This window comes from Oenanthe melanoleuca, chromosome 17, assembly GCF_029582105.1.
Source record: "Oenanthe melanoleuca isolate GR-GAL-2019-014 chromosome 17, OMel1.0, whole genome shotgun sequence".
NCBI lineage: Eukaryota > Metazoa > Chordata > Aves > Passeriformes > Muscicapidae > Oenanthe > Oenanthe melanoleuca.
Genome location: NC_079350.1, coordinates 1,236,882 through 1,262,659, shown reverse-complemented (window position 1 = coordinate 1,262,659; position 25,778 = coordinate 1,236,882). Strand labels below are relative to the sequence as shown.

General features: G+C 56.9%; 4 protein-coding genes across 7 annotated transcripts in view; 2 read left to right on the top strand and 2 right to left on the bottom strand.

Moving 5' to 3' along the window:
• NR6A1 (nuclear receptor subfamily 6 group A member 1) overlaps positions 1-8,717 on the bottom strand; it is a 73,436-nt gene extending 64,719 nt beyond the window's left edge. For all 3 annotated transcript variants that reach the window (XM_056504990.1, XM_056504991.1, XM_056504992.1), the window contains exon 1: positions 8,539-8,717. In XM_056504990.1, the coding sequence (XP_056360965.1) occupies positions 8,539-8,605 (67 nt within the window). In that variant the 5' untranslated portion in view covers positions 8,606-8,717. The remainder of the gene's footprint in view (positions 1-8,538) is intronic.
• Positions 8,718-9,302: 585 nt separating this feature from the next.
• On the top strand, positions 9,303-16,562 carry OLFML2A (olfactomedin like 2A). Its single transcript, XM_056504989.1, has 8 exons — positions 9,303-9,437; positions 13,029-13,292; positions 13,423-13,530; positions 13,635-13,835; positions 14,006-14,267; positions 14,375-14,587; positions 14,734-14,919; positions 15,126-16,562. The coding sequence occupies exons 1-8, from the start codon at positions 9,372-9,374 to the stop codon at positions 15,725-15,727; spliced, it is 1,902 nt and encodes a 633-aa protein (XP_056360964.1). The 5' UTR covers positions 9,303-9,371; the 3' UTR covers positions 15,728-16,562.
• Positions 16,563-22,474: 5,912 nt separating this feature from the next.
• Positions 22,475-24,618, bottom strand: RPL35 (ribosomal protein L35). 2 transcript variants are annotated; one of them, XM_056505005.1, is made up of 4 exons: positions 24,610-24,618; positions 23,759-23,896; positions 23,317-23,398; positions 22,475-22,690 (listed from the first exon to the last, which is right to left on the bottom strand). In XM_056505005.1, coding segments are annotated over exons 1-4 (372 nt in total). In that variant the 5' UTR covers positions 24,612-24,618; the 3' UTR covers positions 22,475-22,540. The 2 variants fall into 2 exon arrangements, with proteins under 2 accessions (XP_056360980.1, XP_056360979.1); XM_056505004.1 differs by lacking the exon at positions 24,610-24,618 and adding an exon at positions 24,271-24,600 and having other exon boundaries at positions 23,759-23,895.
• SCAI (suppressor of cancer cell invasion) overlaps positions 24,610-25,778 on the top strand; it is a 30,829-nt gene continuing 29,660 nt past the window's right edge. Inside the window, exons 1-2 of the mRNA XM_056505466.1 lie at positions 24,610-24,806; positions 24,868-25,062. Coding sequence (XP_056361441.1) covers positions 24,610-24,806; positions 24,868-25,062 — 392 coding nt within the window. The remainder of the gene's footprint in view (positions 24,807-24,867; positions 25,063-25,778) is intronic.

Genomic DNA, 25,778 nt, shown 5'->3' with positions numbered 1-25,778 from the left:
CTTAGCCTGAACTGTGACACAGCACTGGACTCTGAGGATGAGCTGTGGTACCCCCTCCCCAGCAGTGCCAATCCCTGAGCACTGCAGGGATGCCCGAGGTGGGAAGGAGCAGGAGGTGCTCCCCCCTTGCTGAGGCTCAGTCACACACAGATCTGTGGGGCACAGCCCAGTGCTGCTGGTGGCACAGGCTCAGCAGGCACAGCCTTCCACAGGTGGCTCTGCCACATCCCACAGAAGGCACCAAGTGCTTCTGGCAAGCTCATGGCCACGAGCTGTCACAAGCCCAGCCTGACTCAGCTGTGAGGTTCTCCAGGAGCTGAGCTGCTCCCCAGCCTGCACCATTCCATGGGGTTATCCAGGTGCAGGGCTTCATCTTTGTGTCTGTTTAACTCTGAAGTTGCAATCAACCTTTTCCTTCAGGTTATTGAGGTCCTTCTGAGCAGCAGCTGTGCCCTGCAGAGAATCAGCCTGGTGTATCTGCAAGGATGAGGAGTCTGTCCATCCCACGGTTGATGAAACTGCTCAATAGCATTTGCCCCAACACTGACTCCCAAGGACAATCACAGCATAATGGCCACCAGTGAGTGCTTGAACTCGACTGCCACCCTTTAACCAAAGAGCCCGGGTTTCCACCCACACTGCCTGCAAGGATGACAGGGGAGCCTGGAGCAGAAGCCTTGCCTAATGCTAAGGTTAATGACAGAATTACTCCCTCCTCATCCATGGATCCAGTCCTTTCATCACATAAGGAATGAGGTTGGTCAGGCATCATCTGTCCCCCTGGTAAACCCACAGTGAATGTTCCCAATTACCTTGCTGTCCTTCAAATGCCTGGAAATGCCTTTTGGGAGGATTTGCTCCATACCCTTCCCACTGGGGGACTGAAACAAGGCTGACCAGCCTGCAGCTCCCCAGAGCAACTACTATTCAGCAGAGTTAAAGGTGATTCATTATCCCTTATCAGCTAAATTTTACTATACAGAGACATTCCTCCCCTTTCCCCTACATTGGGGAGAGCTTGTCTCACCTCAGCACTGAAAACACACACTGTTTGCACAGAGGAGTGGGAAATAAGGTCATCTCATGAGAAATAGTTTTACTTATTTTCATTTACATGGAAAATAATCCCAGTTCCTGATTACCAACAAAACTTAAAGGAAACCTATACAGAGATGAATTTTCCCTGTACCTGCACTGTATACCTCAATACACTCTCTACAGACATTGTTATTTTAAATGCCTGTTTACATTCCAGTAAAATTCTGTCAGCATGCTATCTGATTTATTGATGCCATCAAAAGTCACAGGATTCCTGACATGCCTCCTGAGGCACAAAAATCAAAGCAGAAAGGAGATGCATGTTGCTGTGGTATCAGCATTACCACATCCCCTATGGGCTGGGTTTCCAGAAGCCCTCTGTGATTTCTGGGAGCTCTGGAAAGCTTCCCTGAGAGGCTCAGCAGGTCTGCTCCTGAGAAATGGGGTGGTGTGGAGGAAGTGCCCTCAGCCAGCTCGTGGTAACAGCAAAGCTCAGGGCAGCTCCCAGCCAGGTCATTCCTCAAAAGGGGACTCATGCACATTTGGCATCTTATTTCAGACTTTTAGGCTACCAAAAGGGAAAACACAGTCAAGCACCAACGCTTTTTAGAAAAATTATGATGAAGAAAAAAGCCTGTCCTAAAAGAGGGTGACCATGTCTCTGTTTCACATCCAGTGCCTCTCAGCAGCACCCCAGCCCACAAGCACACACTGCCTTTGTCCCTGGACATGAGATCTCTGCATCTTCTCTACCTGGAGGACATTTTGGTTTATTAGGATATTGCCTACCAGGCAGCCCAGCCTACTCCAATATTGAAAGATCAATTGCATAATCAGTCTGTAAATCTGGGGAAATTCCTTATTGACTTTTTGATCACTGATAAACTGTTGGCCAACACAAGGCATATCACTTTAGCAAAATCCATCTCGAGTCCACTAGAATTACCTACATTAAAAAAAAAATAGAATTGACTGATTATACAATAGATGCTATTTTTGAAGAGTTAACATCAACACAGATTAATAGTGATCTCCTGATAAATAATAGCACATTGTGATATACAGAATATGGCAGAAATCACGTTGCAAATTAGCCAGCATTCCCAGGGGCAAGTGTACCCAACTAGGGCACCAGGTTAGAAACACCCCTGTGACTGGGCACCTGCCAGTGTGGGAGCAGAGATGGTGTGGCTCCCTCATCTCTGGGGGGTCTCCACTTCCCACAGACCACCTGCAAGTGCCTGTGGCTGCAATAACTGACCAGGACTTGAGGCTTCAGGTTTTCCTTCCATTATTGATTCGAGCATCTTGCTGATGAAATTCAGTGCCCAGAGCCCCACGGAGCACTTCCCTCCCAGCCCAGGTTTTGTTGGAGTGAAAGGCTCACATTAAGCATTTGGCCTCCCAGGGATAGGGATTACAAACGGGCAGGAATCAAGGGAAATTTGATTCTTTCTCCCCACCTACCTCTCTGCCTACTGTCTCCCATGTTTGCAAACCGTATTAGCTCCTGCTGCTTGCAATTCCAGAAACACTTCCCTTTCTCTTTGGGGCTCACTCCAGCCACGTCTGCCTATTGCTATAATCTCATTTTGCAGGATGCCACACCTCTTAGTAGCTTTTAATTATGGTAAAACATCTAAGGATCTTAAAAAGCATATCAGGAACTGTCTGACAGAAAAATGCTGTTCAGAATTGAAACATCCTTCCTGATATTTGTGGATATTTGTCTCCACTTGTACTAGAAAATTACCTTACATGCAGAAAAATATCTACATTTTTGAAGAGAAGGCTCCTAATCTCATCAATGAGGAATTAATTTTGGATTGAAGTTAGTATACACTGCTGCTCTGAAGAACAATCTGAATCTTAATTGACTTTAAATTAAGTAATACAGCAGTTCATGTTTTGCTAATTTTCATTAAAAGACAGTGCACATTTCTGCCTTTTTAAAAATCTATCTTGGAAGACATATGATTACAAGTTTTACAGTTTTCAAATAACTGTTACACACATTGCTACAGGAGACCTATTTATATTCTCCCTTTTGAAGCTGCCCAGCACTGGTGCTCCACAGATGGTCGTGTTCTGCTTGGGCAGTGGTGGGTAAGGCTGGACCCCCTGAACCCCACCCAGACCATGGCTATGCCTGAAACATCTCATTCTCCTCAGGAAAAATCATCCCAGCATGATCCACTGGGCTAAAGGTGTAGAGAAAGGATGTGGCACTGCCATTTATTTTGCCATGATGATGGCATTTCTTATGTAGCAACTATTGCAGAGGTTTTTCTAGAAAAATCAAGAGCTATAAACAGGGATCTTGTTTCAATTTATAGCATCTTACTAGGAATATTTTGTAGTATTTCTTATTTGAATTTCAAATTATTATTTGAACCCTTACTTGAATTCAAATAATCCCTATCCTACAACAAAATACCTACAGATGTTGACAACTACAGTTAACTTATTATTGGGCAATCTATATATACTTCTTTTAGCATAACCCAAAGATAGAAAAAGATGTCAAACACCCAGGGATGCATTTCCTCCCCAGTACCAGTTTGCAATAGAAGCTGTTTCAAACTTACTTTTTTTTCATTAAAAAAGGGCAAAATTTTTAAATTCTGATCCTCTAGATAAAAACATGCTGCTGCTGGACCTGCCACTTCAGAACATGGAGGTTTGGGAAGAAGAAACAAACCCTTCACCTACCAGCTACAGAAAAGAGGTAAACAAAAAAAATAAATCTAAGAACAAAACCTTGAGTGCAGGCTGGGGCTGGCAATGCAGCACAGCCTATGGTGTGCACAGAGTGCCTTTTACAAAAGCCTTGCACAAGGGTGTAAGTTACCACTTGTGAGTAAGGGCCAGCCCTTTCCTCCAGTCCACATGCAGGAACATTTCTGGCAGGGCTGGCCATCCCCGTTTCCCACATTGTGTGATTGATTGCACTCTCCCCCTTAGAAGAGTTGATTGGTTTCCTGGTGCCAGGAAAATGATTGATGAATATTTCAGGCCATGGGCCTCTCTTCCTGCTGGGTGTCCTTTTCACATGTCTCCAATGGGCCTGGGGATTTTTTTTCAAGACTAGGAAATGTCATTTTTATGGATATCATCCTGTGATAGGGACAGCTCACTGAGCAGAGCCCTTATGTAAATCCAAGAGAAATACTAAAGGTCAGCTCAAGTGTTACGGTGATGGACCCAACTGGCAGGACCAGGTAAGCAGGAAAACAGAACTGGGCAAAGAAAAGCTTCACAAAGCAGCAGCAAAACAGCCACACCCTGAGCTTGTACAGCAGCAAACTGGTACCCAACACTGGCACCTTACCTTCAATTTTGAACAGCACCATGAGTAAAATTTGCAGGTAAGAATAACCCCTGCTTGTGACCCACAGAAAGGGCATTTCCTTAGCAGTGTTGATAAAACAGGCAGAGGATAGAGAGTCTCCTGGCAAAAGCACTCACAAGACATCTGAAACAACATACTTAGGAATAATTCCTTGTAAGTATTGCCAAATAACATAAAGCTACAGCTGTGAGACTGAATGAAGAGATTTTTGGAGGACAAGCTGGTGTTTGGCAGAACTTTCAGAGACTCAGAGTTCTTTTACAAGTTTTTACTACAGCTACGACAGCCATCATTAAATCACTTGACTTTGGGATCTGAGGCTCTGCAGCAATTCCTGCAGGTAAACCCTGCAGCAATAATCAGAATAAACCCTAACACTGACAGGAGCCCCTGCTCATTCACAGCTCAGGGCTGCAGCACAGGCAGGTTTGGAGCAGTGCAGGGAGCCCACCACACCTGTACCACCACTGAACCCACATTCCCTGCAGGAACAGCTGGGGGGGCTCTACCCAACAAAAGAATTTGAGGATTTAGACTGAGGGATGTCACAGTCCCAGATTACGTTCCCATAAAATCTATTGAAGGTTTCCCCTCAAGTTTCAGCTGGGAGCTATTTCCAGACAAGGACATCACAGCAGTTTGCAATCAGCCTGGCATTAGAGCTGTGGTAGATCTTTACTGGCTTTTTATTTTTAACAAAGGGAAAAAGGGCTTTAAAAATTAATCTTTCACACTGACCAGACATTTCTCCAAGTTTAAATTTCAAGCCTACAGCTGGGATGATTAGGCAATGGAAGTTAGACATGTAACTTGTGCTCTCTGAAGGAGGGGGGGTCCACCCTGGGTAAATGAAACCTCCTTATCAAACTGCTGGGGGAGAACTCAGATACTCCAGGCATATACTGCTTTCCAGATAAGTTACTGGCAATCATTTACCAATAAAGAACTTCACTGAAGCCAGCCTCTCCGTGGAGTATTTCCTCTTTCTAACAAAACCTGTACAGAATCATTTTTATCAACACATATAATCTGGAATTCTTCTAATTATGTAATTAGACCTGTGATAATTAAGACCAAAGCTAAAGCTTGAAGGGTCCCCTTGTCCCCCAACTTCCCTTTCTCAATTAACTCTGCACAGTGATAACCACTTTGGCTTAAAGGCTAAAAAAAGGACAGGATCAAAAGGCTGGTTTAATACAGCTGGAGGGAAAGAATGCATTTCAGCTCCCCAGCAGCCATCTGATGAAACCCTGGGCCAATTCCCTATGTAAATGACTTAATTAGAATTACCAGATTACACTGCTGAAGGCTTTATTTAAATAGGCAGTTTATCAGCAGGATAAACTGTGCTCCCATTCTCACAGAATGCTGGTGTAAATGCATCTGTTCAAAGCTCTACCACGTAGGAGTTGAACAGTAATTCAATAAACCACTTGCATATTTTCCCCACCAAAAAAAGAAATACCACAAAGGACTTGCCAGAGGCAGGACAGAAAGATAGCTATTGCTTCCCAAAAATCAAGAATTAGTCTCCCAGATGGGAAAGCTCCCTCATTTTGTATAATACAGTATCTTTATACTGTTTTATAGAAAAGCAGGGAAAAAAATCCTGCTGTTGCAGTGTCACATCATACACTGCATCTGCCCAACATACAGCACTAGTCCTGGGCTCAGCACAAAAAGGCATGCATAAACCCATTTTCCTGATTAATGATCTACAGAAGCCATCAATACCGAATTCCAACTTTATACCAAGAGGTGTTTTTCCATCTTTACCATCAAATCAAACAAAGGAGTTAAGTTGTTCCTAAATTACAAGTCAGAGAACTGAGTTCAGAATCCTATGCATTATTTTCTTTTATTATTTACAAAAGCAAGAGACATCCACATCCAACAAGGCAACGTTGAGCTGAAGTAACACTGCAGCTTCTTGTTTATTCAGAGACATTTGACTTCAGCATGTTGCCATTCGACAACTCCATTTGTTTTTCTTCCTAAATCTTCAAAGAAATGTTTATAGCAAGTAAACTAAGACCCAACTATATCAATGAAATAGTCTTTGTTAAGCAAAGGCTTATCTCATCAGATGCAAAGCAACCAAGCATAAAGAACCACTAAAAATGTCACTGTGTGCCAGTAAAGTTTGGGAATGCTGTGGAAAAGGGAAGGGATGCAGGCAAAGGGATTTTTCTTTGAAAACCTTACATTCTTTGTGCTCTGACAACTCTCCTCTTTTCTCTGGTATGAAGTTTATCCAGATCAGCAATCTGCCCATCTGAAACTCTGACAGTTTTACGGGAACACAAAATTCAAACAGTTTCCTGATAAATCTCTCTTCCAAGACCACAACACACAACAAAGTTACCTTCGTTCTAGATAATCTGTTGTGTCCCTATTTCAGCTAAAACATAAAATAATTAAAACTATGTAAAAGCCATCATGTCTCACTCCCAGAGGAAAAAAATGCCAACTGAAGCTATAGCAAAACAGATTTTAAATGGGCAGGAAAAATTAATGCCTTAACGAAATTGCTTTTTTAAAAACCCTGTTTTTATGCTTTGCCATTGATTTGCTCAATGACAAAATATGTTTCTTACATGGAAGAAACATGGAAGAGGAAGTGCTCAAATTGGCAAGGGAAAACCATCATCTTATGTTCTAAGAACGTCAAGTGTCCCCTCAAATAATGAGGCTGCAATTGCCCATAACTGCTGAAATAAAACTACGCCCCTGCATTTCAAAGTTATCCTGAGGCTTCTCTCACTGAAGGCACCAATAAACTTGCAGCAGTTTACTCTGGGTTAACACAGAAGCCACGTGCAGAGCTTAAGTTCATTAATGATTTTAACATTAACATTTTAACACCAAGAACACAATCTGACTTTTATACCTCTGTCCTCATACAATTTTTGCTGTTTTTGTTAAGAGTTAAGATGCTGCTCCTCAAGGTATCAAAAGTAGCACAATTTTTTTTTAACGAAACGAAATATTCAGACTCTTCATTTGCCATTATAATTTGCAGGTAGTTTATAAAACTATGAATTAACGACCCAATCTTTCCTGCTCCTCCCCCAGAGGCTTTAGAAAGACTGAAGGTCAAGCAATGTCTCAACACTGCACCAGTATTTCAGATTTTTGAAGGCAAAGTAGTAAAAGGTTGTTACATCACCCATTCAAAAGCCTAACCACAGCCACAGCTACGTCTGTCACAAGAAGTAACTACACAAGAAACTCTTAAACTAATCTGATTAATCAAAAGAGATTTCCCCCAAAATCCCACATCTGTGGGAAAAATAACAAATGCAGACAAAGCATTAATATCGTTGTACTCTTAGGGACACTAAAGCAACAGACACTTCACAAATTAAATCAGAAAGTTCAAAAAGTATTAAGGCTGTATTAAAGTATTAAGAGTGTTATTAAAGTATCTAAGAGTATTAAGTGTCTTTCATCCAAATGGACATCTAATTAAGTGAGAGGAATAAAGTGCTTCCAGGGACAACTCCACATTACACATCAGGGCGTTACAGAAATGCCCATTTCTGTAGTTCTCACACTGCCTATCTTTCGGTACCGCCTGTATCTCGAAAACCGAGGATGCTGCCTGATAAAAAGCCTCTTTTGTCTGAGCAAACCCTTTGTAGAGAACCCGAGTACCTTAAGATGGTAAAATGCAATTGTAAACCATAAAAATTGGCAGGGACATTCAAGTGCAGATGCGGCATCTGCATACGGGAAGTGTAAAAGGGTCCCAAATGGTGCCCATAAACCCCGGGCAGGGACCGGCTCACAGAGACCAGCCGAGACACCCGCGGGGCACCGGGAGCAGCGGCGGGGCACGGCCGGGACCGGCGGGCGGTACCGGGACCCCCGCCCGGAGCGCTCGGACCCAGCCCCACGCACCCCACGGGGCACCGCGCCTGGATGGGGAAAAGGCGATTTCTGCCGAAACAAGTGAAATTCGCAGGGAACGCCGCGCTGTCCGAGGGGACCCGCCGCGGGTCCCGCCGAGCCCCGGCCCGGGGGCAGCGGCCCTTTGTTGTGCCCCGCGGCCGCGGAAAGTTGCGGGCCCGCAGCGGGCAGGCGGAGCCGCCGGTACCGCCGGCCCCGCGCCCCCGGCCCGCCCGGACCCGCCGCGCTGCACTCACCGCTGTGGGGCGGCCCCTTGCTGGCGGCGCGGGGCTCCGGGAGCTCGGCGGGTGGCTCCAGCTCCATGGCGGCGCCGGGGCCGCGCCGGGCCGGGCCGGGGCTCGGCGGTCTCAGCGGCCCCGGCGGCCGCGCTGCCCCATGGCCGCTCGGGCGCTGCTGACAGCCAGGGCCGCGCCGCGTTCGGCCGGGCCGGCCGCGCCCCGCCCCCCCGGGGCACCACGGGAGCCGTAGTCCGAGCGCCGCCCGCGGGGAGCCGCGGCCCGGCCCCGGCGGCCGCGCCCCCGGCCCGCCCCGAGCCCCAGGCCCGCCCCGCCCCGCGGGCTCCGAGCCCCGGCCCGCCCCGGCTCCCCAGCACCGGTGCACCGGGAGCGGCGGGGCGGCAGGGGGCACCCGCCGGCTGAGCCCCGAGCGCTGCCCGCGGCACCGAGCACCGCCAGAGGGGAGCCGGGCACCGGGCACGGGCACCGCGAAAGGAGAGCCGGGCACGGGGCACGGGCACCGCGAGAGGGGAGCCGGGCACCGGGCACGGGGCACAGCCCGGGGAAACCGGGAACCGGGCACGGGGCATAGCCCGGGGAAACCGCGCAGCCCCGGCGAGGGTCCGGCCCGGGGACACCGCCCCCTCAGAGGAGGGGATCGGCCCGCCCGGGGAGGGACACGGGACGGGGCACGGGGCAGCCCCGGTGCGGCGGCAGCCCCGAGGCGGGCACGGCCGGCTCCACCCGGGGGGAACGCGCCGCCCCCGCGGTGCCGCCGGCGGGACGGGGCGGGGCGGGCCGGGACGGACGGGCGGAGCGGGCGCTCGGTGCGGGCGGTGACCGCCGCTCTCGCCATGCGGGCGCTGCTGCTCCCCGCGCTCCTGCTCCCGGCGCTGGCCGCGGTGCGCGGCGCCGCCACGGTAAGGACGGGCCGGACCGGCACCGGCACCGACTGGGGTCGGGACCGGGATCGCGATCGCGGCCGGGAGCGATCACGGCGGGGGTCGGCAGCGGGCGGGGGCAGCCCCGTCCGTGCGGTGTCCCGGCGGTCGCTGCTCTCTGTGCCCGGCCGGAGCGGCGGGGGCGCGGGTCCCGGGCAGGGCTGGGGCTCGGTGCCGGTGCTCGGTGCCGGTGCTCCCATCGCGGCGGGGTTCGGCGCTGGCAATGACCCGGGCAGTGGGCTCCGGGCGGCTTCGAGAGGCTGGAAGGTGCCCAAGCCCGGCGCTGCCTCGATGGGCGCTGCAGTGAGCGACTCTGTGCCAGAGAGAACAGCCCAGACAAGCCTTCCCCCGCGGGGATGAGTGAGGAGCAGGAGCGGGACCGGGCAGCGGGGGGAGCCTGCCTCCCCCGTGCGTCCAGGAGTGCTCGGTTCCAGCTGGAAGACGTCTCCCACGGGGTCAGTGGCCGCAGCGGGGCCGGAACAGGGACACCGGGACCCAGCCTGGAAGAATGGTGGTGGGAGCAGCTACTGCTAGGATCACCAAATGTGAAAAAGACGGGATTTTCCAAGACATTTGGTGGAAAACGACTCTAACACAGCTGTTGTCGGCAGCACTTAGCTTGGAACAGATATCCAAAGCCTGGAATGCCCTGCTGCTTGGGTTCCCGGCGGGGTGCCAGGGGTGATGCTGGCAGCACTCAGTGATCCACGAGGTGCTGTGATCCTCCATCCCTCCCTCCCCGCAGGTGCTGCCTGCTGTGCTCAGAGCTTTTTCTCCGTTCTTGCCGTTGGATGAGATCCCATCGGTGGGCACGTGTGTGCCACACAAGCGTTGGCATGGCTGTGTCCCCGTGACCAACACGGGACGCCCGAGCAGCGCCAGCGGCCGGGGCCTGGCCGCCGTCAGCCACGGCCCAGCCCTGCCAGCACCGTTCTAACTCAGCTGCAGGACATGTTCGACACCTTGTGCCAAGCCTGGGAGGAGGAGGAAGAGGAGGGTGACATGGTTTCCCTCCCGTGACAGGGACATGCCTCCCAGCAGCTGTGCCAGAGGCGTGTGGTGCAGCAGCTTATCAACACAGCGTGTTTTCCTCCGAGACGAGTCCTCTGGCAGCAGCCACAGGACAGCTTAAAAGCTGGCCAAGGGTCATTGTCAAAGGTCCCGCTTTCTCCAAATAATGTCACAAACTCTGTGCTTACATGGATGCTCTTGCAAGAGGTCCCGGAAACTGGGAAAATTACCCAGCTCATAAAACTTGCAGTGAGGAAACCCTCAGCAAAGTGCAGGGACACTCTCCCACACCAGCCGTGGGTGTGCAGCCCCATGGAACCGGGGCCTGCTTGGGAGGAGAGGCAGCAGCCACCTGCCAGCACCCTGGGGTCTGCAGTGGGTGGGGGCATCCAGGGAAAGAATCAGCTCCCCATGCAGGATTCTTGGGGAGCTCACAGTTTCCCACCTGGAGAAAGCAGAGCAGCAGGGGCTGCCTTCTGCACCCAGGTCCCCAACCAGCTGTGCTGTTGGGGAGAGGGTCTGTGTGTGCCCTGCTGTGGCTGTCCCTTCAGAGTTGGGTACAGCCAGGCACGGTCTGACAGAGGATGTACAGCCAATGTGCTGCCCTGGGTGATCCTCACGGAGTGTCCCCACGTGGGAGCCTGTTTTTTAATACTTCCTTGCTTATGGGCCTTTCTGTATAAATAGAGCATGTAGTTCCTGTTTAGGGCAGCTGGCGAACGGCAGAGCAAGGTTTAGTGTTACGGCCCCACTGAAGGTGGAGAGATGCACGGTGCAGAGACACCCACAGCGCGTTTGCCTGGGTGGGTGTCTGGGGAGGGGCTGGCCCTTCATGCCGTGGGAGAGGTTCTGTGCTTAGGACACCTCCACACTGTGCAGTGTCACCGCTGCTGTGACCACTCTGATGGATTCACTGCTCTGGGCCCCCGCCTGCTCAGCCCACGCTCAGCATGTGCCTCCCACCGCAGCGTGCCAGGGCCGGCAGGGGATGCACAGCCCATGGTCACTGCTCCCACAGGAACGAGCCCTGCCCTGCAGAAGGTGCTGGGAGCAGGTGGGGTCACAGCATGTGCTGGGGGTCAGGCTGTGCTGCAGCAGTGGCACCTTCAGTGATGCCTGGTGCTCGTGGTGCTGGCAGGAATGGGGGAACCCAGCTTGGAACTGAAGTGGGCCTCCAGTGGGGCACACAGGATCTTGCATGGGATTCCCACAGGGCTGTGTGTGCACCAGGAGCTCCAGCAGCGCTGTGCAGACAGATGGACACTGCTCATGGCCAGGACAGCAGCTCCAGCTGCTGCTGGCTCTGGAGAGGGGCTGGGCTGTGAATCCTGCCTGTTTGCACAAGTGCCGGCCTGGCCATGGGGGAGGTCAGGGAGCCTGGGGACGTGCGAGCCTGGCGAGGTGGTGTTTGGGGAGGGGGTCCCTGCCCCGCTCCCTGCTGAGAGCTTGATTAGATTCTGCTCAATTTACAGCCCTTTGGCTTCCTGGTGTTTCCCTTCAGCCAGCAGGACCTGGTTTCTCTTTGAACGATGGAGGCTTTTTTGAAATGCAAAATGGGTGAAGTTTTGCAGCCCTTCAGAAAGGGGAGGAAGCATCTGGCCCATGTGGGCTGTGAGGAGCTGGGGGTCTGTGCCCAGCTCAGGGAGAGCCCCTGTCCCAGTGCCAGCAGCCCTGCTGGAAGGAAGGAGGGTCCCTGCGTGGCCATGGGTGCTGGCTGCAGGCAGGAGATGGACCCCGGGGCCTCTGCCCTTTCCCACGCCGCGCTGTGCTCTGCTGTGTTCCGGGGAGAACCGGGAGCCAGAGCTCAACTTGTTTCCCAGCTCTGCCACCGTTCTGTTTCCCAGAATGAGTCAGAGTCCCTATGGGCAGAGCCCTCTCCCTCCGGGGTCACCGCACTGACTCTCCCTGCTCCCCCACCCTCCCGGGTGCTCGGAGCAGGCTCATCCCTGCACATGGGACACCCAGAGTGGCCTAGCATGCCAGGGGTCCCCATGGGTGCATAGCCAGTGTCATGGGGTGAGAGGGGCTCAGCTCCCCTGAGCACAACGGAAGAAATGAGCTAAACCAGCCGAAAAGCACCCTGGGCTCTGTAGCGTGAATCAGGGCCATGTGTGGAAACAAGGGAGTCCTTGAGCGAGTGCCTGGGGCCATTGCTGCAGACTGAGGGGCCGAACTCACCCTGAGGTGGCTGCGTGTCACCAGGAACAAGGAGCTCTGTGTGGGCTTGGAGCCATGCAGTGGGGCACAGAGGCACTGCTGGGTCTTCTTGCCACCATCCCTGCCCACAGAGCTCATGCTGGAGGCTGGAAAATGAGACAGAAGCACCTAGGCCACAAAACACTGATGGCTGCAGGGGTGAGCAGCTCCCTGGGCTTCATCCCTGTCAGCCTGGGTGCAGAGCAGTGGGACAGGGTGCTCTGCACTAGACAATGCCTCACACTCTTTGGGGCACCACCACAAGCCCCAGGGGCAGTGGGAGATCTCTGGGCAAGCAGCAATGAGTGAGTTGGCTGTGATGGTGTCCCGGGTGGGACACCAGGCTCATCACGTGTCCTGCAGGCTCTGGGTGATGTGGACCAGGTCCGGATGACCTCGGAGGGCTCCGACTGCCGCTGCAAGTGCATCCTGCGGCCGCTGAGCAAGGACGCCTGCAGCCGCGTCAGGAACGGCAGCGCGCGCGTGGAGGATTTCTACACTGTGGAGACGGTCAGCTCGGGGGCCGACTGCAAGTGCTCCTGCACCGCGCCCCCCTCCTCACTCAACCCCTGTGAGAACGAGTGGAAGATGGAGAAGCTGAAGAAACAGGCCCCTGAGCTCTTCAAGGTATCTGTGGTGTGGTGGGAATGGGGGCCAGACCCCCCCCGCAAGCTTCACAGCCGTGCCCTGTACCCTGTGTCCTGTGTCCTCTGCCCTGTGCCCTCACCCCAGGCCCCATCTCTGCCACCCTCTGCAGCTGCAGTCCATGGTGGACCTGCTTGAGGGAACGCTGTACAGCATGGACCTGATGAAGGTGCACTCCTACATCAACAAGGTGGTGGCACAGATGAACACGCTGGAGGAGGTGAGCGAGCTCCAGCAGCACCATCCCCACGGTGCTCCCCACTGCACAGCTCAGGACTGTCCATGAGCTCCCAGAATGGGGATCCAGCCTCTCCTCTCCTGCAGACCATCAAGACCAACCTGAGCAGGGAGAATGACTTCATGAAGGAGAGCGTCCAGCACCTCACTGACCAGATGAAACGCTATGAGAACTACTCTGACATCATGATCAGCATCAAGAAGGAGATCTCCAACCTGGGCTACCAGCTGCTGCAGAAGGATGCGGCTGCCATCCCCGAGAGCAAGGCACAATACCCCAAGGCGCAGGTACCCAGGACCCAGCCCCATGAAGGAACAGTGGGGGCTGCCAAGCTCCCCCAGGCTTGTGGTGGGTGTATTGGGGTAACCCCTGGGCTGGAGCCTGTGCCCACTGCCTGGCACTGTGGTGGCAGGGAAGAGGAGGGAGGGAAGGGGGTCTGACCAGGCTGTGCCCCCAGGACACGACGGGCGGCCGAGAGAAGGAGGCAGGGCGGTTCCCCAGCACCCGCAAGGCACTGGGGGACAGGGCCAGCCCCCGAGCGCCCAAGGAGAAGCCGCTGAAGCCTGAAAAGCCCAAAAAGGAGAACAGCAAGGCCAGGGCGGGTTCCCAGCCCACAGCCAAGCCCAAGCCCCTGGCACACCAGCAGACTGTGGTCCGGGGCATCACGTACTACAAGGTCGGGCAGGTGGGAGCGGCCGAGGGTCCGGCCGGCAGCCACGGTGAGTCAGGGACAGGGCTGGGATGGGGGCTGGGAGGAAATCTCCACTGGGGTGGAGGGCCAGGGCCTGCCCCTGCAAACACTGACCCCCGGCTTGTCCCCCCACAGAGGGCCCTGTGAAAGGGGCAGTTGTGTCAGAGCAGCAAGAGGACAGGGGTCTCCCGCCACCCTCAGCTGAGGGCACCCCAGCCCAAGGTGTTGTGCAGACAGAGAGCACCGTGCCCAGCACCACGGCTGCGCCCAGCACCGCCCGCAGCCCCCCCGGCCCCGCGCCCGGGCAGGGGGCCGACAGCGCCGGGGACCCCGAAACCCCAAACAGAGGTGGGTGAGCTGGGAGAGGGCACCACCCTGTGCTCCCGAGTGCCCCTGGCCAAGCTAAGCCAGCAGTAATGTGCCACGGGGGAGGATGAGAACTCAGCTGCCTGAAGCAGGGATAAGCCTTCCTCTTCCTCCCCCTGGGTACCCAGTAAAGGAGGCGGAGTGCGAAGGCACCATCGAGTCAGTGGAGCCCCCCACGGAGCACCACAGCTATGGGCGCAACGAGGGGGCCTGGATGAAGGACCCAGCAGCCAAGGATGACCGCATTTATGTCACCAACTACTACTACGGGAACAGCCTGGTGGAGTTCAGGAGCCTCGACAGCTTCAAGCAGGGTGAGTGGGCACAGGGGCCCTGGCTGCTCCTAGGTGGGTGTCCAGTGCTGTGTGACACCAGCTGGGCTGGGCCCTGGGGCAGTGGGCAGCATCCAGAGGGCACCAAGGGGGATACAAGTCCCGTGCTGCTGCCAGCATGCTCTGGCCATTGTGCATGGGATCCCAATGCTGTGGAGGGTCCCAACAGCTCTCCCACACACTCATAGGCCGCTGGAGCAACCTCTACAAGCTGCCCTACAACTGGATTGGCACCGGGCACGTGGTGTACAGAGGGGCCTTCTACTACAACCGTGCCTTCACCAAGAACATCATCAAGTATGACCTGAAGGAGCGGTACGTGGCAGGCTGGGCACAGCTCCACGACGTGGTGTACGAGGACACAACGCCCTGGAAGTGGAGGGGCCACTCAGACATTGACTTTGCTGTGGATGAGAGCGGGCTCTGGGTCATCTACCCCTCGGTGGACTATGACTACTCACAGCAGGAGGTGATCATCCTCAGCCGACTTGACCCCGTGGACCTCTCGGTGCGCAAGGAAACCACCTGGAAGACGGGGCTGAAGCGCAACACCTACGGGAACTGCTTCATCATCTGTGGCATCCTCTATGCTGTGGACACCTACAGCCAGAAAGAAGGGCAGATCTCCTATGCCTTTGACACACACACAGACACAGAGGCAGAGCTCCGGCTGCCCTTCCTCAACCAGTACTCCTTCACCACGCAGGTCGACTACAACCCCAAGGAGAAGGTGCTCTATGCCTGGGACAACGGCCATCAGATGACGTACGGGCTCCGCTTTGTGGTCTGAGTGCCCGGGCGGGTCCCACTGCACTCCTGCACCCTGCACTGCGCCGTGCCTGGCTGGGGCACCCTGACGCAGCCTGGCCCTGGCACCCAGCTCCAGCCAGGGCTGTGCCAAGAGCCTGGCTTCCACCCCAAAACCTTCCCCATCTGCTATGGCCATCACCCGCACCGTGCCCACTGTGCTGCAGGGCAGGGGGAGCGTGTAAGAGCAGCCCCCAGCAGACACCCCTGTGACAAGGTGGCCCTGGAGCCATGACAGCTGGGCCAGCATGGCCTTCCCAGGGACACAGAGGGGAGCCCAGCCCCGTGTCCCTCTGCCACTGCTGGCAGTGCCCCCCCTGCAGCAGTGCACTGGGCACCTCCTGCACTGCCCCCAGCCCAGCCATGCTCCCCAGGACTGTGTGTGCCATCGGTGCCAGCTGCCAGCGGTGCCAGTGCCGGGACAGCCCCATGGCCTGGCCCCGTGGGGCGGGCGGGCCCCCTCACTGCCAGGCACCAGCAACAGGTGCCAGTCGCTATTTTAGGAAATGTGGTTAAGATGCCTTTGCTTTTGCTGATCATGAGTTTGTTATTTAAATGCATTCACTGGAGCTGTGCAAGTCCCCTTTGGCAGCAAGCGTGGAGAAGCCTGTCCAGAGTGTCCTGCCCGCACATCCACCTGCACATCCACCTGCACACTCACCTGCACACCTGCCTGCACACCTGCCTGCACCCAGCACTGCACAGGGCAGCCCCTGGGCCTCTCACTCTCCAAGTGAGGCAGAGCAAGGGCTGCGAGCGCTTGGCTTGGTTTTGGTCATTTTAGACATGAACAGTATTAAAACATAAGAGATGTGAGAGTGGGCTGCGTGTGTTGTCATTTGTTCTGAATCTGGGCACGGAGGTGTGGGCAGGCTGGGCGCTCACCATCCCCATCCCTCACTGTCCCTGTCCCTCGCCATCCTTGCCCACTGACCCGACTTCCACGGCCAGGAGTGCCCAGGAGTGTCACAGCTGTCGCACACCTTGCAGGCACATCTGCACACCCGGCGTTCCTCCAGCAGCACCAGCACGGTGCCACGGCACTGCAGAGGCGGGAGGGTCCCGGCGCAGCCCCTGCCCTGGGGAAAAGCTTTGGCATTGTCCAGGCTGAGCTGCAGCCCCAGAGCCGCCGGGAGCCGGAGCAGCTGAGCGTGGGCACGGGGAGCAGCTGCCCTGGCGCTGCTGCAGAATTTAGCAAGCGCGGAGCTGCCGGGGGGGCCCCGGGTGAGAGCAGCCCCCGCTCCCAGCGCCCTCCCGCTCCTGTCTCCTCGGTCCTGCCGGCCCCGCACGCACTGACTGCCGGCCACGGAGCTGCCACCGGCCGTGTCCCTGCATGTGGAAAGGTTTCCTTCCCACTGCGGAGACCTGAAGCCGGTGCCAGGCGCGGGGCAGCCTGGCATCCCGTCTCCGGGCCCCACGCTGCTCCAGGGTTCTCCTCTGGCTTACGGCAGCACCGGCCGCCCCTGCTCCTGTCTGCCCCTGTCCCTGTCCCTGCCCCTGTCCCTGTCCCTGCCCTGCCCCGAGCCCCCCTGGCCATGCACTGCACCCCCTCTTGGCCGTGGGTCCTCGCCACCAGAAAGGAGCCGGCCGACTTTTCCCCCCGACTGGGTCCCTGCCAGGCTTTTATCTAGCGATCCCCAGCAAATCCCTGTACAAACAATACGGATTTCTGACATTTTTTTGTGGTAAAGTAAACTCCCAGCACATCTCTAATTCCAGGGCTTTGTTGTTCTTCCGCAGGGGCTGCCGTGGCTCCGTGCTGGGCTGGGCTGTGGACACCCCTCCGCTCCCCTCGGTCAGAAAACATGGGAAGGGAGGAATGAAACCCACATGGTCAGAGCACGACGTTGTGTTGGGTCCTTTGGGCTGTGGCGGGGAGTCGCAGTCACAGCAGCTCTTTGTGAGCTGATCCTTGTTCTGGCACGGGTTCCCGATGGCTGGTCCTGGTCTCTGTCCCACGTTCTGCCCCGGTCCCAGTTCCAGTCGCAGGACAAGCCGGGCTGGGGAGGACAGGGGTCCCTGAGCAGCACACAGTGGGGACAGTGGGTGGGGGCAGGATGGGCTCCCGCTGCGACAGGCGCTGCTGACTTCCAGACATTCCTCCTGTGCGTGGCCGGCACCACCTCGGCTCATAACGTGATTAAAAGATTAAAATCTCTCAGTTCAGCAGCAAGCAGCAAATGAAGCTTGAGGCAGGGATGTTGGGGGGCTGTGGTGCTTGAAGCCCCCATGACAGCGATGTGGCGCCTGGGGAAGGGCAGCTGAGGCCATCTGGGCAGGTGGCTCTGCTGCCACAGCCCTTGCTCCCAAAATCTCCTCCTGTCCTCAGTGCAGCTGGGAAGTGAGCCCTGATCCCCCCCACCTCCTTCTCAGTTACTGGCTGGGCTGGTTTGTTTGTGGTGGTTTTGCCTCCTTCCTGGCCCTGCTGCCCAGGCTGGCGTCCTGCTCTCCCCATGGGGCTGCCCCAGTGCTGAGCTGTCTCAGCTGAGGTGAGCCAGGGGTGGCCAGTCTTTGGATGGGCGGCATGTACAGAGGGCAGGTGACATCCTGGCCAGAGCCTGTCCATGGCTGTAGTCTGTTGGCACCCACTGAGGCTGCACCAAAACTTCAGTTCTTGTTGCACCCCAGGAGCTGCCTCTGCCTGGATCCCTTGCAGCTCAGCTGTTGGGGCACAGCAGAGGGCTGTGCTTGGGACATGGTGTCCAGCCATGCCAGTAGCCCCCAGGTCACCCCCGGGGAGCAGAAGGCTCAGTGCTAACACCACAGCCCTCATGCTGTGCCCCCGCCCATGCAGGGATGTGTTTGATAGGAGAACATTGGTGCCACCAGGGCCTCTGGTCAGTCTCCAGGAGATGCAGGGAGGTGCAGGGATGTGGTGTGATGTGGGGACACAGGTGCCAAGGCTGCCGACCCCGAGCAGCTGTGGGGAAGGGCTGGGCAGCGGGTGGTGGGCGGTGGCGGCGGCCGGAGGGAAGGGAGGGGAGCTGCAGGCCTTGGCGGTGCCGCCGCTGACTCACTCACCAGTGGAAACAGAAATCTTTCCCAGGCTTACACCACCAGCTCCACAGCACCCCGACCTTGCCATGGCAGCCCCTGGGGGTGGCAGGGTGCACCTGCAAACACCTCTTCCCTGGCAGCACCCACGGCACGTCAGGGAGCAGGGGCTCTCATGGCTGGGCTCGGCTCAGCCCGATGCAGGAGCATTCTCCATCTCCCCACAGAGCACAGCCAGGCTGGCTGGGAGCCAGGAGCCCGGCAGCAACAGCCCCCAGCCCCGGGAGCCCTGGGCCACCTTTGCCCGGGAGCACCCAAGGCAGCGCAGCGCCGGCATCCACACACTGCCCGTATTCATGGAGCAGCAGCACCAGGGCGGTCTGGGGGCAAGTCCTCCCCCAGACTGGCCAACAAAACGGGCATTCAGGGCCCTGGGCAGACCAAGGCTGTCCATGAGACCAGCAGGACACGGCATTTTCCTGCCAGGCCTCACAGCCTGGGGCTTGTGGTCACCAGATGTACCAGACACGCTGCTCGCACGCAGCCATGCAGGGCCAGCTCATCCAGCACACCTGTGCTGGGCATGGCACAGCTGAGGGCACTGGGATGTGCCCAGGTGGTCGTTCCCAAGTTCCCTACCCCACAAAGCACTTAGGATGTCCCTCCATGTCCCGCTGCCCACACTTCCCACTGTGTGCAGAAACAGGGCAGCCCTGGGGTAGCGCTCAGGGCAGCAGCCGAGGACTGTGCTGGAGGAGGAAGGTGACAGGAGCAATGCCAGAAGTTTTAGGAGACCTGGGGGTTGTGTCCATCACAGCAAACACCAGCCAAGGGAGGTGGATCCTAGGCTTTCCTCAGCAATATTTGGTTTACAGTTAGACTCAATCTTGAGGGTTTTTTCCATCCTAGAAGACCCTGTGATTATATTACTCACATCTCCCTCTGCCCCCTCTGCAGCCCCTCCTCTCCAGCCCCCAGGCCCTGCCTAGATGCAGAATTGGGTCCAGGGTTGGGTGCTGCCAGCTCCCACAGACACCATCCGCTCCGGGCCGGTCCTGCTGTGCTGGGCACAAACATCTGGTCCTATTGGATGAGTGCCAGGGCACAGGGCCAGGGCTCCCTCTGCAGCAGCACCAGCCCTGGGCCGTGCCCTGAGCCAGCCAGCAGCTGCTCCTCCATCGTCATCCCCGCTCGAGAAATTATTTATTTGTTGAAGAACGTCTTCTCCCAGGAAACCTCTCCAGTGCTGAGGGAACATCTTCAGTTACAAGGAGCAAATAAACAGTGGAGGTTCCGAGGTTCTGCAAACACCGGTGTTAAACCCAGGCAGCTGTGTGGGGTCAGTGCTGCAGCACGGCGGGTCCCACAACCCACCCCACGGCCAGGCAGCGCCGTGTGGGGACAGCCAGAGGGGGACAGGGCCACATAGCCTGCAGGGGCACAGGGCACACACTGTGCAGTCCCCTCAGAGACACTGGGATGCTCTGGGGAGTGCGTGGCCCTTAGCTGGGGGTTCCTGCCACTGGCCAGTTGCTCCCTCTGGGGACCAGCAAGGCTGGAGGGTGTTCACTCAGCCCTGACAGCAGTGGCTCCCCAGGGAGCTGGGGCAGCATGGGCAGTCTCTGGGGGTGGCTGATAAAGTGGGAACCAGCACAGACCACCGGAGCCCCCAGTCAGGACAGGCTCTGCCTTGCTCTCACAGCAGGAACAGGAGTGTTCTCCACCTGTGCCCTGAAGGAAGCTCATCACTTCACCTCTGTCTCCTCTCAAACAGTCTGTTCCTGGTCACTTAAAGGTCTGCTTGTCTGCAGGATGTCTCCTGTAACAGCACAGGGCAGCTGTGATGGAAGGGCCGGACTGGTCGGTTTTGTACACAGCTATGATAGGAGGATGGAGTAATTCAGCCCCAGGATTTAGTGCAGTGCCAGAAACACGTTCACCTCCTCAAATGGCTGCTGTGGGCTGTGCACAAACTGAAGCCTGAGCTACTCTCCAGTACTTCCTCCCTCTTCAGCATTGGGATGGCTCCTGGACATTCAGTGCCTGCTTAATTGGGGATTTCCCCCATTTTTGTGTTTCCCACACTCTTGTTACTGATTGGAACACCAGTGATCTGTATGGATTGGACCCTTGAGACACCAGATCCTCTCAGCAATGCAGCTGCTCTTGAGCCTGGGCGGAAGGTGACACCCTGGAGCACACCCTGACACTGCCACCAGTCTCTGCAGTGCAGAGTTCACGCCGTGTTTGCTTTGCTGTGTTGTCAGGAATGCTGGCAGAGCTGCCAGGCTCCTCTCAGCCACGCTGCTGGAGCAGCACAGGGCACACACCTCTCCAGTGAAGCCCAAATGCAGCCAGGTAGGATCTGGCAGCAGCCACCTGCCCCAGCCTGCCCCAATCCCAGCACAGGCGACCAGCCCCTCTCCTGTCTCCTTCTGGCATCAGGCTCTGGGACGGGTGTGCAGATCTGGGATCCTCCAGGGCTGCTCCTGCTCCTGGGAGCTGCCTGTGCAGGGCAAGCAGCTCAACCTCGTGCTGGAGCAGCTCTGCTGGCACGGCAGGACACTCAGCCATGGAGACACAGCCCTCTGTAACCCTGCCTGCCTTCCTGGGAACGCGGGCCAAGCCAAGGAGCCGGTTCCCACACGCAGCTCGCCGTCCCACGGCACGCTCTGGCAGCCTGGCCCAGCGCTGTGCCAGCCCCAGCCCCGCTCCTCTCGCTGCCAGACACGTCCCATCCAGCCCGGGCTCCAAACAAAGCCATGGCACAGGCGGGTGACACCACAGTGCAGCCACCCCTCACAACGCCACCATGTAGGGGAAAGTCCCTGCACCACACGTGATTAGGCCTCTCTGGATAAAACTAGCTTGAGGTTTAAAAATCCTTAATTGAGGAAGCAGAATTAACATATTTTTCCTAAATAGAATCTGGATCCAATCTAGGAACTCCCTGATGGGTAGAGTTTTTTATGTTCGAATGCATTGGCTGCACTAACTCAAACCATGAGTGCTGCAGCCCTCACGCTCCAGCAGCACTGTGGAACTCTTCACTCAGGACCAAAAAAGGCTTTTGGAATTGCAACTCCATCTCTGAGTGCCACAGGAACTCCATGGGGGACAAGGACAAACCATTTAACCCATGCTGTGCTTGGCAGGTAGAAAGAAGTGTGGAATTGTGAGGCCACAGATGCCCTGGAGTCCAGTGGTGCCACCCTTGGAGCTCAGACCTTTCTAACACCAAGCTCATGTGTCTCCAGCAGCACCCAAACCTACACAGAGAACAGCTGGTCTGAAACTCTCCCCACTCAGGGAGTTCTCGGGATCTATGAACTGCCCAGGGATCTGAACACTAAGTGCTGAAAAGTGTCCATCAAGTCCTACAAAACCCCTCAGCTAATTAAATTATTCCTACCAACATTTAAATACTGGCACAAGATAAAACTTTAAACTGTGACAAATAGTGATAAATATTGACTGACCAACAACATTTGTGAAAAGCTTCCATTTTACATCAGTCTCAGGTTAAATACTTCTTACATGTCTCGTTGAACCAGCCTCGCAGATCCGTACCCAATCACTGCCTGTTCCTCAGAGGAAAATAAACTGCCAGGTCTGTATTTTCATTAGCAGCCACAGTTCAAACACTTTCTGTGAATCCTCCCATTTCCCTCCATTAAGCTGATGACTCCTTTATGGCCTCTTTACCCACCACTACCAAAGAAACCACCAGTGACACTTCCAAACCAAACTCCATTTAATGAGCCATCCCCAGCCCCTGGCCCTGAGCTGCAGGTGCTCAGGGCTATGCCTTGATGGCGAATTTCCTGGCTGGGTACAGACGCTCCTTTCGCTGCTGCTTCTTGGTCTTCAGGTTCTCCTCGTGCTTGTTGAGCCTGCGCCGCATGGCCCGAGTTTTCTTGGGCCGCAGATCCAGGGGCTTGTACTTCTTGCCCTGTTTGCAAAGACACACAGCAGCTGAGCTCAGACACTGCTCCCAGCTGTGTCCTGCCACAGCACCACTGTCTGAGCCTCGTTTCCTTGGGACTATCATTACAGCCTGGAAGCTCAGGAGACCTCCTCTCCGCTGGGAAACATGAGTGGATGGCAGCTTTTGCAGCAGCTCTGACTCAGTTTTAAGTAATGCCTCACCTTACAAGTCTGTTATCCAGCACCTCTTGAAAAGATCTTTTTTCTTCACCCAATATGATCAAATTAAAACTCTAGTGAGTGATATTCTAAAAATTACAGAACCTTATTAAATAAAGAATTTCTTGGTCACCTCTGAGATTATTAACTTTAAAAGAGCATTGGCATTTCTGCAAGCTACATCTCTCAGCTAGTTCACTCCTACCCAACAGCAGGGGTGCTGCCAGAGGACTCTCCTGCAAAAGCAGACTCACACCAACCTTGCAGAATTTTTGCACTAATACTTAGAACGCAACCAGAGAACTTTAAACTGAATATAAGTTATAGTTTTCTACTGAGTTTTAAGCTTTTAAATAGCAATCCTTCCCAGGAACGTTGTAATTGTGAGCAACAACACTGTAAAGGCCGCTTACGGAAGATGTTTGTCCTTACCTTGTAGAACTTCCTCAAGTTCTCCTTCTGTGTCTGGTTGATGACAGTCAGCACTCTGGCAATGGATTTGCGCACCACACGGCTGCAGGGGGAAAGAGAGGGAGCTCAGGACACCGTGCAGGACGAGCTGCATGGATCAAACCCGGGGTACAGAAACCACGTGTGCTCCGGACCCCCTACACCGCGGTACACTACAGCAAACACCGGCAGCGCACGATTCACCTCCGCCCAACACCTCTGAGCAGAGACACGCGGACCGGCCCCAGGCCTGCTGAGATTGCTCCCCCGCCACGCCGGTGTTTTATTTTGTTTTGTGGTTTGTTTTTTTTTTTTTTTTTTTTTTAACAGCACACAACCACAGCCTGCGAGAGCAGCTCTCAGACACGGCGCACCCGGGGCTCAGCGGCCCTGCCCAGCTCCCCTCGCCTCCAGCCCCACTCACATCTTGGACAGCTTGGAGGCGGCCCCGCCGGTCACTTTGGCCACGCGCAGCTGCGACAGCTCCACCTTCAGATCCTCCAGCTGCTTCAGCAGCTCCTCCTTCTTCTTCCCGCGCAGGTCTCGGGCCTTGATCTTGGCCTGCGGGCGGCGGACAGGCCGTCAGTACCCCCGCCCGAGCCCCGGGCCCGCATCGCGCCCGCCCTCAGCCCCCGCAGCGCCAACACACGGGCCCAGGGCCCGGTGCGATGTGGGCGGACTGCCGGCATTCCCGGGCCCGGTGGGATAGGGGGGATTCCCGGGTTGCCGAGCCCGGATGCCGGCGGATCCCGGGTGCCGTTCCCGCGGGTGCCGGTCCCGGGAGACGCCGGCGGATCCCGGGTGCCGCTCCCGCGTGTGCCGGCGGATCCCGGGTGCCAGTCCCGCGGGTGCCGTTCCCGCAGGATGCCGGCGGATCCCGGGTGCCGGTCCCGCGGGATGCCGGCGGATTCGCGTCCCGCGGCCCAGCTTTCTCACCATGGCGGGCAGCGCGCGGCGCGGGGCGGAAGGGCGGAAGCAGGGCAGGGACAGGGGCGGTGCCGCGGCCGGACCGTACCAAGGCGCGCTGGGCGGGGGGAGGAGCCTGCGCGCCGCTCGCCCCCCGCGGGATGCACGGTGGTTGCGGCCGGGGCGCTGACAGGGAGGGCGGGAGGCACGGCCGGCCCCGGGCTCTGGGGCTGCAGCCCCGCGGGAGCGCTCGCTGCTGCGGCTGACGCCCCCGCCCGCTCTCGGCCGCCGGAGCCCGGTCAGAGCGCAGCCGGTGTTCCCGAGCTGGCCGAGGTGCGGCACTCTTACACCAGCAGTGATGGGGACGTGATGGCGGGCGGGGCGGGAGCGGCCGCCGCGGCACCGCGGGGCAGAGGCAGGGCCGTGGCGCAGGTGGCCGCGCGGGACGGACGGACGGACGGACGGACGGACAGACAGACACACAGACAGACGTGCCGGTCTCTCTCCCCGCGGCGCTGCCGCCGCCGTATCCAAGCAGCCGCCGCGCCTCACCGGCAGAGCGCGGGGTGGGCGGAGCCTCTTGACTGACGGCCGGTGCAGCCAATCAGAACGCTGTCTCGCCGTTAGCCTGGGCGCTCGGCAAATAGGAGCGCACGGGGGCGGGGCCGGCCGGCGCGGACCGGCGCGAGGCGGCAGCCGCGCTCCCCGAACCTCGGCGGCGCTGCGGCCGCGCCCGGACCGGGACCGTGGTCGGGACCGGCGGGTGCGGACGGTGAACGGGACCGTCCGGCAGCGCCTGCCCCGCTCCGGCCCGGCCTCCAGGTGCGAGGGGCGGAGCGGCGGCGCGGGCGGACGCGGGCGGGGCGGCGGCGGCGGGCGGGAGCAGCGGCGGCTGCGGGCGCCTCGGGGCAGGCCCGGCGGCGGCGCGCCCCTCACCGCGGTCTCGCCCCCGTAGAGCTCCGGGCCCGGCGGAAGAGCCCAGGTGAGGCGGCAGGTGCGGCCGGGGCGGCGCGGAGCATCCCCGGGCGGCGCGGCGGGGCCGTTCCCGGTGCCCGGTGCCGCGGAGAGGGGCGGCGGGGGCGGGAGCTGCCGAGGCCCGGCGGCGGCACGGGGCCGTGCTCGCCGCTGCGTTTGCTGCTGACGGAGAGCAGGAACGCGATGTGACACGTCTAACGCTTAGGCCTGGGCTGGCGGCGTAGCTGCGGTAATTGCCCAAACGAGCCCCTCTTCATTAACTTCTCCGTTGCCCGCGCTCCCCTCCCGGTGGCGGCGGGCGAGGCTGTGGCCGTGGGCACGCCGGTGACAGGTAGCGGCGTTCGGCCGCGGCCAGCGAGCCCATTGGGATGGCGTGTGGCAGGATTTTATGGGAGCAGTCTGTGCCGTGCTGGATGTCCAAGCTGCCGGTTTGATGGAATCATCATGGGTTTGTTCTGATTTTAAACTTCTATCGCAGCAGTTCCCTTGTCACCAATTATTTTTTTTTTGTACGGAGAGGTGTTTTGGACAATAGGTGACGTGAGATGCCCTTGGGGACAGAA

Bases quoted from the DNA above. Each gene is read 5' to 3' on its own strand.
- RPL35 (XM_056505005.1), bottom strand. The intron at 23,399-23,758 runs GTGAGTGGGGCT...TTCCCCCTGCAG, and splicing joins GCCTCCAAGCTGTCCAAGAT to CCGTGTGGTGCGCAAATCCA. The intron at 22,691-23,316 runs GTAAGGACAAAC...CTTTGCAAACAG, and splicing joins ACTTGAGGAAGTTCTACAAG to GGCAAGAAGTACAAGCCCCT.
- OLFML2A (XM_056504989.1), top strand. From the start codon at position 9,372: ATGCGGGCGCTGCTGCTCCCCGCGCTCCTGCTCCCGGCGCTGGCCGCG. The intron at 13,836-14,005 runs GTACCCAGGACC...CTGTGCCCCCAG, and splicing joins CACAATACCCCAAGGCGCAG to GACACGACGGGCGGCCGAGA. The intron at 14,920-15,125 runs GTGAGTGGGCAC...ACACACTCATAG, and splicing joins CCTCGACAGCTTCAAGCAGG to GCCGCTGGAGCAACCTCTAC.